General features: G+C 39.6%; 1 protein-coding gene across 2 annotated transcripts; it reads left to right on the top strand.

The window, feature by feature from the left end:
• The first annotated feature begins 7,177 nt into the window (after positions 1-7,177).
• On the top strand, positions 7,178-13,267 carry LOC146449741 (uncharacterized). Of its 2 annotated transcripts, XM_085101294.1 has the most exons (7): positions 7,178-7,379; positions 8,324-8,490; positions 9,019-9,145; positions 9,475-9,909; positions 10,195-10,590; positions 11,481-11,888; positions 12,442-13,267. In XM_085101294.1, the coding sequence occupies exons 1-7, from the start codon at positions 7,316-7,318 to the stop codon at positions 12,693-12,695; spliced, it is 1,851 nt and encodes a 616-aa protein (XP_084957420.1). In that variant the 5' UTR covers positions 7,178-7,315; the 3' UTR covers positions 12,696-13,267. The 2 variants fall into 2 exon arrangements, with proteins under 2 accessions (XP_084957420.1, XP_084957421.1); XM_085101295.1 differs by lacking the exons at positions 7,178-7,379; positions 8,324-8,490 and adding an exon at positions 8,820-8,891 and having other exon boundaries at positions 12,442-12,838.
• The last annotated feature ends 180 nt before the right edge of the window (positions 13,268-13,447 follow it).

The following is a 13,447-nucleotide window of genomic DNA, read 5'->3' as shown; positions in this document are numbered from 1 at the left end:
CATTTTGAGTGTGTTCTCATTTTGAGTGTGCTCGCATTTTGAGTATTTTCTCATTTCTCGGTTACCAAGCAGCACTCGAAGGATGAACTCGGAGGATGTTAGCGCCAAAGACTTTTACAACAATGCGCAAGAAATCTCATAAATGTTGCGCAGCAATTGCAATCATGTGATAGAGTTACACAAACCTCGTAAATGAGTCCGACGGAGAACAGGCAAACTAATGCCTAACAGGAGCACACAGCACAGGAGCACTTGTCCCACAGCAGTTTGTATCTGTTTCTGAATCGCACACTGGGTCGGGTCTGTGATGGTACCAGTTTAATGCCCTTTCAAACAACACTTCTCACTAAGATCCTGATAAACTACCTGTGCAACCCTGTCATCTCGCCGTGATCTATACTGATTCTAAGCGAAAGCAATGTTCAATTCTAACACCGCACATCAGTCTACATGCGAAGGATGTATTTTCTTTGTCAGTCACCTTTGTACTGTTCGTCCGCAACGTCTGAACCTGAGCCGCCATTAGAAGACCTTCGGTTTTCTTTTGTAAGCCATTCATTTTCAAGTTTGTCTCTCAAGACCAGGTTGTGCTCTGCTCACCGAACAATAGATTGGTTGAAGAAGGGCGTCTTTTGCGGGATAACACCATAGCTTTGCACTTTGCCAGTTCAAAAGCGACTTTCCACTTATCTGCCCAGGCTTTTATTCTTTCCTGTATCCTAGTCGTGATGAATCAGGTCGGGCGATTTAGCAAAAAAAAAAAAAAAAAAAAAAAAGGGAAATGCAGAGCTTTATTGCACTAATAGGATAAGAAATAACCTTCAGTCACACTTTGAACTGCATCGCTATCCGTTGATGCTGCTTTTGCATACGCACTTGTGTGGTTAACGTCCAAGAGAGAATCATCATTCGCACTTTAAGCAGTACGGTTCTGGAAGCAAAGGAGCAATGACGTATCGAGAAGAGAGGACCAGTGGGCCCCCAGACCCTTACCTGTTCTCAAAGACTCTGAGGCATACTCATACTCATACTTTATTTATTCATACACGGTAAAATCTTCAGTATTACATTACTGTATAACAAGAAGGTATTAAAAACTTCACAAGTTAAAATAAAAATACTGTTTTACAAGATTGCCGTGTGGGACCCTGACTGACAATTGTTGTAGCTGTTGATCAACTGATCAATTTCCCTTTTAAAGCGTCCAAGAGAGTCTATTTTCCGTAAATTGACGAGTAGATTCGGTTCAATAATAACTCCCCGCTGTAGCCAAAGCTACGCTTGCGATAGTTCGTGCGTGGCTTTGGCAAGTGTAGTTTGATCTCGGAATCCCTTAGATTATACGATGTACTGCGGATGCTAAACAAATTTTGTAAGTATATCGGGGAAACCCCTTTAATTGTTTTAAATGTCAGCATTGCGTTCAACTTCTTTCGGCGCGCGGAGAGATTGTCCCAGTTGAGCCTCTTTATGAGGAAACTGGTACTTGTGTTGTAACTGGATCTTGTAATGACCATAGCAGCCCTGATTTTGGAGTTTTTGGAGTTTATCGCTCAAGGGAAAGTTTAGTTCATCCCAAACGGAGCTACAATAGTCAAAGTGGGGTAAAATTAATGCTTAGTAGATTTGGAGAGCGGAGCTTTCCGAAATGGATGGTCTTATGCGTTTAAGGGCGCCTGTAGCTGAAGATATTGTCTTACTTTTTTCATCTATATGCTTTGTCCATGAAGGTGTTTGTCAATTAATAAGCTTCCTTAACTCTTTTGATCGATTTGCCGTCGATCTCGATATTAATCTGATTATTCGAAAGAGCATGTACACGTTGATTAGATCCAATTACCATGAATTCAGTCTCAGTAATATTAAGGCTTAGGCTGTTGGTTAAAAGCCAGCAATTAAGGTTATCTTAGCTCTGAGTTTATGACATTTTCGAGGTCAGCCATAGTACTGATAGTGAAGGCTATATGTTTCGTCAGCATACATCCTCGGAGAGGCTAAACTAAGGCAATTGGGCAGATCATTAACGTAGACTAAGAATAAAAGTGGTCCAAGATTGCTTCCCTGTGGGACGCCACAAGAATTTGACAAATGGCCATTCATACTGCATTTTTGGCTTCGGTCGCAAAGATATATGATTCAAACCACTTGAGACTACTCCTGTCAACACCGTATTTGTGAAGCTTTCGTATAAGAACACTGTGGTCAATGGTGTCAAAGGATTTTTTGAGCTCAATGAAGATTACACCATTAACAAGGCCATGGTCAATGTTGACCGACCAGCAATTTGTGGCTTCGATCAACGCAGTAAGTACACTGTGCAAGGATCGAAATCCAGACTGACAATGGGTTAGTAAGTTGTTGTCATTAAGATACTCGCAAAGCTGGTCGTATATAATTTTTTCAGTTTTGGTAACTGTCGGAATAATAGATATTGGTCGATAGTTATTTGGGTCATCTCTTTTCCCCTTCTTGAATAATAAAGGAGGCCCTCTTGACACTCCACTCAGTTGGAAAGATACCAGTGCTAATCGACTTTGTAAATATTTGTGTAAGCGATGGTGCGACTATATCGCCGGCCATTTTTTAGAAGTTTATTTGGAATGTTATCTAGGCCCGCAACTTTACTTTCGTTTAATTTAGACAACAGTTTGCGAACTACGTCCACCGTCGGAGCTTTCAGAGAAAATGTAGTTTTTGTTGGTTCGAGATAGGACTCAGGCTCTACATTAGATGACGGTATTTCGAAGGCCAGTCTCCCACCGATGCTTGAAAAGTGCAAATTTAATTTTTCGGCTTTCTCATGCTCAGAAAGTTCAGTTATAGTTTTTTCCTAACTTTAATTTCCGATATATTCTTCACTTTATTTGGATGTCGTGAGTTCAGAGTTTTTTTGGGATTTGATTTGCTGGACTTCAAGTTTTCCGTGAAATATTTTCGCTTGACCTTCTTAATTTCGCCGGTTATTTGTGTGGTTCCGGGCACGTTTATATTCATTCCATGTCAAAGGGTTGCCGTCCATAGCTGCTTTCTTTTTTTAAGAAGTCTCTTTTGTGCATTTCATGGCGCAGTTGGTAAGTAATTCATGGCGACTTTTTGTTGCCAACTCGTTCAGGCATGTTCAATCTACGCCCCGTATTTGGCCAACCTTCGAGATGAAAAAACTAGAAACTCAAGCGCCAAATCAGTTTGCATCATTCAATTCATCTAGAGCGAACACGGAGGAGATAAAAAGAATTCACAAGTAAATGACAAAAAGCGACAATCATTTTCAATGAAATGAAAATTTGTAAGCGATGAGCAGATGCACAATATGAAGGTTTTCAGTCGAAAACAGAAGTGATGTTATTCCTTGAAAACAGCTCATCAGATGCTGCGTGGGATGATCACAAGAACCCGCCTTATAAATAAGTCTTAAGTAATCGTAGAAAACTGACCTGAAGAAACCTTGGTCATTTCATTACTTAATTTTTTAAAGGAATCAGGGTTGAAAACCGCGGCTGCTTTCCGCGAAAGGGATAGTGATAAAAGTCGCATCTCTGAACTGATCAACTAATCCTTCAATGACCTCAATGGCGACTGCTTCAGTCTATCAAGTCCATTTTGTATTAAGGTTCCTTAGCAGAGCTCTTCCCAGGCGCAGGCGGAAACTCGCCAGAGATCTCATTAAAATATATTCATATTCACTCTTAATGTCATTTACCGATTAAAAAAGCTTTTTTTTACTAAAGTATTTGTCATTACTGTCTGCTCCACTGTGGACTTGAAGATAATGTTTAAAACCACAAAACAGAGCTGCATTCTTGGAAGTGATACCTCAGTCCAGGATAACTTTAACTGATAGCAGAGATCGTTGTAAGATGTTCAAAGTCAAAATATATTTACTTTAATCTGTAAAAATTTTCCTGCTAAAGAGTTCCGTCTGCAACTGATAGCTCGGTTCACTAAAAATCAGCTTTTTACAGGGTTACAAGTTTCTCGGTCGTTGACAGTTTTGTTGAAACTTTGTCGACTAGTTTCACTTTATTTCTTTAAAGGATTTGTTTCAAGAGTGTTGGGCGTTTCAATATCAAAGGAATTTCCGTTATCTTTCAATTTTGAGTAGGGCTGCGACATGGTTTGTCATTGGTGACGAGTGATTTACATTTTAGACTAAGATTACATGGGCTGAAGCCAACATTTTGATGTCAATTTTATTTAGCGAGTTTTGCGTTTTCATGAAAAACAGCTTATTTATAAGCATTCCCTAACTTTAAAATATATTGTTAACTGTTGTCCTCATCAAAATGGTATACATTGCTACAAAACTGAAGAACTTCTTACATTAAAATCTTGTCTAGAACCTGATGAATGACATGCCACGTGCCTGTTGCCAATACAGGGATTAGTGGAGGAATGGGTAAACCCTGTTAGGGAATAAATAGCAATCAACACTCAAATTTTGAACCTCTTCGATTGAAAATACCACATCATGATTAGTGTCTAACCCAGCTGACAAGTGGATTGTAGAAATTGTTCGTGCAATACGCGGGATGAACACACGTGTAATCAAGGGAGTGGTAGTTTGGCCCAATCCCTCACAACCTTGCATGTTTGCGCGTTACCGATCAAACGCTTGCTCGAGATCACCGGTTACATTTCGTTAGTTGAAGATTATCGGGAGCTCATCACTAAAATTATAGTCAAAACAGGAAGGAAAGGAGTGTTTATCTAATAATCGCATTAATTTTATTAAGCTGATGAATGTTTGCCGCGTACTCCCTGAATCAGTTTACGTCTGTTCGCGAATGTTAGTAGTTCCGATGATAGAGCAGTGACCGTTAGAATGTTATAAATAGTGTATGTAAATTTGTGTATGTTTTCAAGATTAGACTTGTAGGGGACTTGTAGCAGTATTCGTTCACGCGTGTCTGTAAACAAGGAACCCACCCTGAACTTCCCGGACCTTCCCGGTAACCACTGGAACCTCCCCGGGGATTTTTTTTCCCGCCCACTTCATATGGCGGATACTATCAATCACACAATTAGCTTCTTTTTTCGACTTTCCTCAAAAATAATAATAATAATAATAATAATAATAATAATAATAATAACAATAGTAGTTACCGCATGTAGGTATAAGCAGTGAGCGAGAACGAGGATGTGAAACTGTTTTGGGACTTAAGACTAGCATTCATCAAACGGGTAACGTGATGGCTCGACATTGTCCTCAGTGAAGAAGAAAGAGTACATGATCACAGATGTTGCTGTCCCTGCAGAATCTCGGACTTGGAGCAAGGAAGAGGAGAAATAGACAAGTACACAGAATTAGCATGGGAACTCAAGAGGATTTGGAAAGTACAAACAAGGGTGGTACCATGCAGTTAATTGTGATTGGAGCGTTGGGAACCATTACCACGAGACATAACTGAAGGGCTTCTTAGCAGACTTGGGATTCATATAAGACATGTATAATTTTAAACTATCCTGAAAGTCAGTTTGCCTGCCCCTTTGATACCAGGATAGACAGTAACAAGAGAGAAAAATTGAGTACTACAGCACGAAATTTAACGGACTTGGACTGCCGATCGGTCTTGGTCATTCCAGTAGCCATTGGTGCATTGGGTAAAAGAACAGTCTCCGGAGGATTTAGTAAATGGTTGAAACGGCTGGGAATGCCCAACCAAATGGAACTATTGCAGCGAGTGTGTTTGCAGAGGACCGTCAGAATCCTGAGAAAAATGCTAGACACTTAATATTAACAACAGTCAGTTAAAGCAAGAACAGAACGTGTAGAGTGTTAGGCACTCGCTAGACACAAAGGAGATGTAACGGGAATCTTCGTTATAGTCTTCTCTATTCTTCAAGATGCTGGTTCTTTTCTACATCTACTCTACGAGTATCTCACAAATCACGCCTTACTTTATAGTGTGCTGTAAACATGTTTACGACTGTATTTCAACCAAGGCTAGATGGTTCTTTTTTTTTAATTATTTTTTGCTTTGTTTTGCCAAAATACACCAACGGGGAGTAACAATACAACTGTTCTTAGAAAAGAGATAATAAGGGCAACCAATCAGGTTGATAAAATGATCAAGTGTTTCTCATGACGTCAACCTTCGAGGATGCCCCAGCCCGCAAGGGTAAAGGACTGAGTACGATTAGCTCGTTTGATCGTTCCGTTCAGTATTCAGAGTATTGCCGAAATGCAACCGTGTAAATTTGTGAACAGATTTCAAGGAAACTATCAGGCAAGTATATACCATTAACTGTAAACAGTCCAATTTTGGTTTGTGCGAGCAAAATGTTACCTGGGCACGACCCCTCGGTTTTGATATAAACAGACTGATGCCAGTTCTTTATCGTCATTTTCAGATTCATCTCCTGTAATGAAGCTCTCTTGGTAGTGTGGAAGACATCGAAAGAAAGCCGCAGGCAGCTCTCAACGCACTTGGTAAGGTTTGGACTCGGGAAAATACTTTGGACATAGATCTTTGGTATGGCCGAGGCACCCCGCTAGTCACACGCTAATTTTCCTTCTTGGTTTAGTTTTATTCACCCGTTCTTAATCTTTTTGGGTGAAACTACTTATTAGTCTTTTTTATATTACGGTATCCTTCTTTAATTGGTTATAATTATTTTCAATTTTAATTTTTAAATAATTTTTTCTATATATATTTTTGTTGTTTCAAGGGGGTTCCGGGGAGTTTCGGCAGGTTCTGGGGGATTCCGGCAGGTTCCAGATGGGTTCCCCGTTTTACAGACACCCTTGGTTCACTGGTAATTGCTATTCAGTAAAGTAACCAAATAATTCCGACAGATACAAGTGGCTTTATCAGCTAAGCAATCTGTGTCATCATCTGGGGCAAAACAAGTGTTTACATTACGCATCAAGGTTAAAGCAAGGTTCCTATTCTTCTTTTGTAAGAAAGAGCTCGTTTTCTGAACGTAATTTGTGAGTGTTTGGTAAATAGAAAAAGGTATATGGGTCCTATCTTGTCTTGTGGGTCTTTATTGAACTTTATTGAGATCTTTATTGAACTTCCCAATCGAATTCAATTAGACGGTTCCATTTTACCTTTAAAATAATATTTTGAAAGCTCTTAGCTTTGCCTTTTAGTATTGCAGAATAATGGTCTAGGAGGTCACATAGTTCAAATAATTTTGAAATGTCACGGAAAGAGCGTCGCTCTGACAGGAGCTCAGACAAAATTCACTGACACATTTAGACGAGTCTCGCCCGGTCAAATCATCAAAGAACGCCCCGGCATTTGCAAAAGGACGCAAGTTTTCGAAGCGCTGAAAGAAAATATAATCTTTCATTGAACATCGGGGTACGATGAAGATCGCTTCTTTTCTTTGGCTTTGTGGATCCCTTCTCCTTATCTGCAGTGCAAAGAAAGGTAAGATACCTAGAGAGCGATTTTGTCGCGATCTTCTGAAATGGGTGTTCGGACAGACGGAATGCGACGTATCATTAAATGGCACTGCATGTTGTTTTCTAAAAGAGCACAACCAGCATGAACTAAAAACACCCTTTCAAGAGTCTCAACATGAGTTAATCTAGAAAAGATTTTAACATCGCGATGAAGCCAGATTTTACTATTAGGTGTTATACAACCAGTTCATTTGACTTCAAACACACATACCATTAAAGGAATGGACTGTGTATAACATTCACAAAACGAGTTCTCTTTTTCATTTGTTTTTTTAATAATCAAGAAAGAAAATGGTAAACACCGAGAACGTGATCAAAACGTGATGCACACAGATGAACCACTGAACAAAAACCAGCAGAACGTGTGACTGGGCGGAGTAAATTAGTTCTGGAAGAAGAGATAAACGAACAGCGGAAGTATTTGAAAAAACTTCTTAGACAAAGCTATCTTACATGATTAGTAACGTTATCTGATGTACTATTCATACACCACAAAACCACAAAACGTACACCACCGATCTATGTCCTTCGGTATCGTGCTGCAAAGCCTCACAGTATGCTCTTGCTCTATCGAGCAACCATTCGTAGGGAACACTGTAGAATAGGACAAAGGTTTGTGCAATGGCATTTATGTTGTCCATAGAGAGCACAAGGTAAAACTGTTATTCACATTGTTGAGAAAGTTGACAGCAATTTTAAGCTGGACACATTATGTAATTTGGCAAATGCGCGCAATGTTGGTTCGGTCATGTCACTTTTTAACCTCGGTAACTAATTACCGCCCTTCAATTGATCTACTCTAATCTGGATTAACGGGACAACTTGAGAATTAAGCCGAAAATAACCAGATTATTTCGTTTTTAAATTTGATGACAATGCAACATTCTTATACGTTTTTCTTGCGCTTAGTAACGCAGGGTTCCACCTTGAACCTTAGAGTCCAGGCCTTGTCTCCATACAGTCTGCGAGTAACTTGGGACTCACCATCGGTAGCCTCAGGGACTCTCGTCGGATATAGCCTCGTTTTCGTTCCAGTTCAGTCACATCAAAGGAGGAGAACACACGTGGAACTGTTTGTAAGTGGGACTGCTTTGCTGCTGACTGTTGTTGTTAACAGTATGCTATGGTTTTGCGTTCCTCTGCTGAAGTAAACTGACTTAGTGGTACATAAGTACGAGCATAAAACCGGTGATAAAAGCCGTCGACATATCCAACCATAATAAACGAATGCGCACGAGCAGATTCAATAAAAATTGAAGTTAGTTGATTGATTGATTGATTGATTGACCGTTGATTCATCGATTAATTGATTAATGAACAATATTTAACCAAAGCACTGACTGGCAATTTTCTCCTTTCGTATCAGTAATAATTGGCCAGTATTTATCATCGACAAGACAAATGACTAAAACGACAGAGACAGTTCCTTTAGTCGTCGCCCTCTTTTCTCCTGTGTGGAGAATGGAGAAGGACAAAAGTGAGAAATATTTTTCTCCTCGTGGTATTCAACAGTCAAACTACACGTAAACCTGAGAATAGAAAGAATATTAACTTCACGGCTGTTTTTTGTTTGTTTGTTTTCTTCTATGCTGTTTTAAATCCAGGTGAATCAACTTAATTTGACCAACCTTCGCCCAGGGACAAGATACAAAATAAAGTTGGCGCCGCTGATGAAGAATGGGAAACTGAGAGGAGTGTACTCCGGCTGGGTGAACGCCAGGACTCTAGAAGGTGAAAAAAACAAAGATTTTCCAGTCCTCTTTTACAGTACAACTTTCTCATCCCAACATTCTCAAATGCTGATTTGCTCATAGCGTTGATAACTTTATTCTCTTGACCTGTCTGTTCCTCTTTGGTTCTCTTCTCCGCGGTGCACGTCCCATATACACGCTCGACAAAGCAGCGACATGTTTTTTGACGAAACGTTACAGTGTTTCAACTCCAGCAGGGTGGCTCAATAGCGATGTGAAAGTTTTCTGAAAGCAAGCGTTTGAGTGTGTGTATATATTAAGGAAAGATACTAGTTGATCGTTGACAAAATTTCTGGTCCTTTTATACAGAGAACACGACAACTAATGGACATAGCCCTCATTCAAACATTGCGCCACCCAGCTCTTACCAGGTTCCAGGGCACTGTTCACGTATTGGTCACCTATGTGAAAGCATCGGTTACAATTTCACTCAGATGCCAAATTACTTCAAACAGCAAAATCAGGACGACGCCGAGCATGAACTTTCTCAATTCACGCGCATGATCCAATCCAAATGTTCACCGGTGTTGCGAGTGTTTCTGTGTTCACTGTACTTTCCTCCTTGCGCTGATGATGCAAGGCGGGTTACACCTCCATGCCGCTCTGTCTGCAACACGGCCAGACGTGATTGCGAACCGTGGATGAAAAGATCTGGGCTCAAGTGGCCTTATAAGTTTGAGTGCAGTAGCTTTCCAAACCCAAGTGGCCACGCATGCGTAGGAGAGAACAGCTCAATTACCCAAGGTGAGAGAGCCGCTGTAATTTTTGTTTTATTGCCATGGATACTTAGCTTGTTCTTAACATGCTTCCGAAGATCGGTTATGCAGGTGTTATGCTGCATTGCAAACTTCAAATAATTAACTTTCCATATAATCGATTTTAATGTAGTTCATCTTGCATTTTAGGGTTGCATGATGCTGGGGAAAAAAAGCTGGCACCTGCTGTTCCGAACAATCATAAATAATATTTAAATATCTTGAACATTTTTCTAACATTTTTTAGTCTTCCGTTATCTTTCCTTGAATATAGTTGAAACGAAGATGCCGCGGCAATGTCAGCCTCTAAAAATCAACATGTGCAAAGGACTCGGCTACAGTTGGGTCCGGATGCCTAACTTCTTCCTCTATAAAACACAAAAAGAGGCCGAGAGCAGAATGGAGGAATTCTCACCACTGGTGCAAAACAACTGTTCTCCGAGTCTTCGGTTCTTTTTGTGCCTGTTGTATGTTCCACCCTGTGTTATTAACATGGAAAGAAAGATCCCTCCCTGTAGAGAGGTCTGTGAAGACGCCAGGCATGGCTGTGAGCCATTTATGAGGAGATTTGGCTATCCTTGGCCCGAGCAAATGGACTGTACTGGTTTTCCAATGGATGGTAGAAAGCAATCGGGTTTTTGTTTGAAACCAAAGGGTAAAACTACAAAAGGTAAGAAGTCTTCTAATTCTAAGAGTGTCTTTAGAATTCAATAGTCAGAATTAAAATTGACCCTTCATTTTTGTCCGCCAGCAACGAGAAAGAATAATGTAACATAGTTTTGTACAGCACATAGTAAAACAACATAAAGGTTTAGGGATAGTCGAGTTCATGAGAATGGGAATGTCTCGTGTTATGTGTTTTTTACTTTTCGTTCGGTTACTACAGAGGGAAAACAGGGGGATGCTTGTAGTTATAGTATAAGTGGCAGTTGTACCTCTGATTAAAAGTGTTGAGGTGTCAGTAACCCGTTTTGAAAGAAGAGAACACCAGACATTAACCGGGTGGAGTGGATCTTAATCCGTTCCTGCTTAAGCCCATTGAACAGAGTCTATTACCGTATATTAGCATAACATCCTACAGCTTTACAGCTCCCCGTTAAGAACAGCTTTGTCTTTTAACTACTTTTGTTGTTGTCGTTGTTATTAAGGACGGTGCCTATTTTTGTTGCTGCGAAAACGTTCTGCGCATCTCGAGATACTCGGGTTTCCTGTAAGTGGTGCTTACTAATACAGGGATATTTTTGCGCGGTTTAAAACTATGCGGGGAGAAAGTAGAACTTAGCAAGTGCAAATTGGTGGTAACCATGCATGTCTCAGAGATAACATAGCTTCAGTTTGATAAAAAACGTCATAGATAGCTTTGTATTTTAGCACTTTTAGAATTATTGTCTCTTAATTATCTCTAAAAAATACGTGGTTACCCCCAATTTTCTTTTTGGATTCCAATAGTCCTTCTTAAGATCTGCTTTTCCTGCATAGTAATAAACTGCGCAAAAATACCTCTGTATTAGTAGGTACCGTCCTTAAACCAGTGAACCACGCACGCTTTTCAACATTTAGGGCGAAACGTAACTCAAGCCCAGTCACGATGCGAACCACTGAAGATTCCTCTGTGTCGAGGCCTGAACTACACTCACACGATCCTACCGAATTTCCTAAACCACTCCAGCCAAGCAGAAGTGAAACGAGTCTTACGAGAATTCAGACCACATCTCAAGAATAAATGTTCTAGTCAACTGAGAAGGTTTGTGTGCTTCCTGTTCGCGCCTTACTGCACCTCAGAAGGAACGCCGCTCCCCCCCTGTCAATCATTCTGTGAGAAGGTGAAGACGGATTGTGGTCACGTCTCTGTGCAGTTGGCTAGTTTGAACTGCTCGAGATTCCCGACTCTATCTCGCAAACGACTCTGTTTTGGCGATCCCCTGACCACGATGGATTGTGTTGGACCTCACAGCAGACCTTGCACAGGTGGGACGCATGCTTTTGGTGCGTTCGTTTAAGTTGCACTGTCTGTTATTTTAAATTTATTTCTTCAATATTTTTCACCTAAGTGAAATGAAACTGCACAGACGTAACGAGAAAATAAATATTAACTAAAGAATAGAAAACAAAACAAACAGAAGAAAAAAAAAGAGGCGGGGACACCGAGAAAAAAATTAATAATAATAATAATAATAATAATAATAATAATAATAATAATAGTAACAATAATAATAATAATGATGATGATGATGATGATGATAATAATAATAACACGTTGTAGTTGTTTCACCTAATTCAGTTTTTTTAATAGTTAACGCCATTAAAATTTAATTGTATAATAAATTTGCTAAATACAACTATTGTAATGCGCATTTGAAAACTTTATGTTGATATTTGCGCAATAAAAAATTAATAATAATAAATAATAATAAACCTTCACTGACTCGTATATGTATTTCTTTACCTTCAATTCCCGTATTTTCAACTTCCCTTCATATCCTCAGAGATATAACCTTACGTTTTTGTTTTATCTCCTCAGTCATTTCATCGACTCTTCCAGTCATCTTGAAATGCTCATCACCCGCTAATCGCTTCATAATTGATGAGATAAGTATCGCCCTCAACAATGGAACCCATGTTCTCATGGCGTCAACGTCAAAAGCTCTTCAGCAATGCGGACAAACCCAACAAAAAGTTGAAGGAAGATATGAATGTCAGTTCACCATCAATTATGGCAACGTGGTCAGTTCGGTGAACTCTGTTGCTGTGAAATATCATTGCTTTTCGGACTGACATGCTGTACAACGCGAGACAACTTGTCTCGCGTTGTACAGCATAACCTGCGTCTAATGGACACTATTTCCGTCGTAGTTGTTGCAACATTGATAAATTTTACAAAATATCAGGGGAAAGTTTTGTATTGACTGATTTATACAGTGAAAAAAGAATAAACAATTCTATTACTTTGACCATATGCATGAATGTAGTAGGCAAACTTGTTGGAGTGGTGTTCAAATTAGAAGCTATGTAATTGGTTAAAAAAAATTCGCACCATCCTCTCAACAAATTTTGCGACGATGTTTACTTGTATTTACTTCGAGTCTTGTTGTTTACACTTGTTATGATAAATTAGAGTCATTAGTTTGGTTTTGGTTCTATGACTGTCGAGTCAAAACCGCTTGTCACACGATAGTTGTAGAAGATCATGACTTGGATGCTTTTTAGTTTACAAACAGATGTACCGTTTTAATGAGGATTCTTAGCTAACCTAGACCGGTGTACCTTTTTTGTCGTTCAGATCGAAGGTAGAGTTATGACTAAGAAACAGGAACGATGGAATTTATTAAAAAATGGGCGTACCTTGGCTTATTGGTTTCTCATTATATTCGTAAACTTCCTCACTTCCAATTATTTTATAGTTTGTCAGTTGAGGCAATGTTGGGCAGCAAAGATAATTACACCCAATAAGTGGGGATTTTAAAACATTTCCTGCCCAACGGGGCTTCCTAGAGTCCTGGCGATCTGGATAAAAGCAAACTTGAATA

This window comes from Pavona decussata, unplaced genomic scaffold (assembly GCF_977016875.1).
Source record: "Pavona decussata unplaced genomic scaffold, jaPavDecu1.1 SCAFFOLD_602, whole genome shotgun sequence".
Lineage (NCBI taxonomy): Eukaryota > Metazoa > Cnidaria > Anthozoa > Scleractinia > Agariciidae > Pavona > Pavona decussata.
Note: the sequence above shows the minus strand (reverse complement) of the source record. Positions and strands in the feature narration are given on the sequence as shown.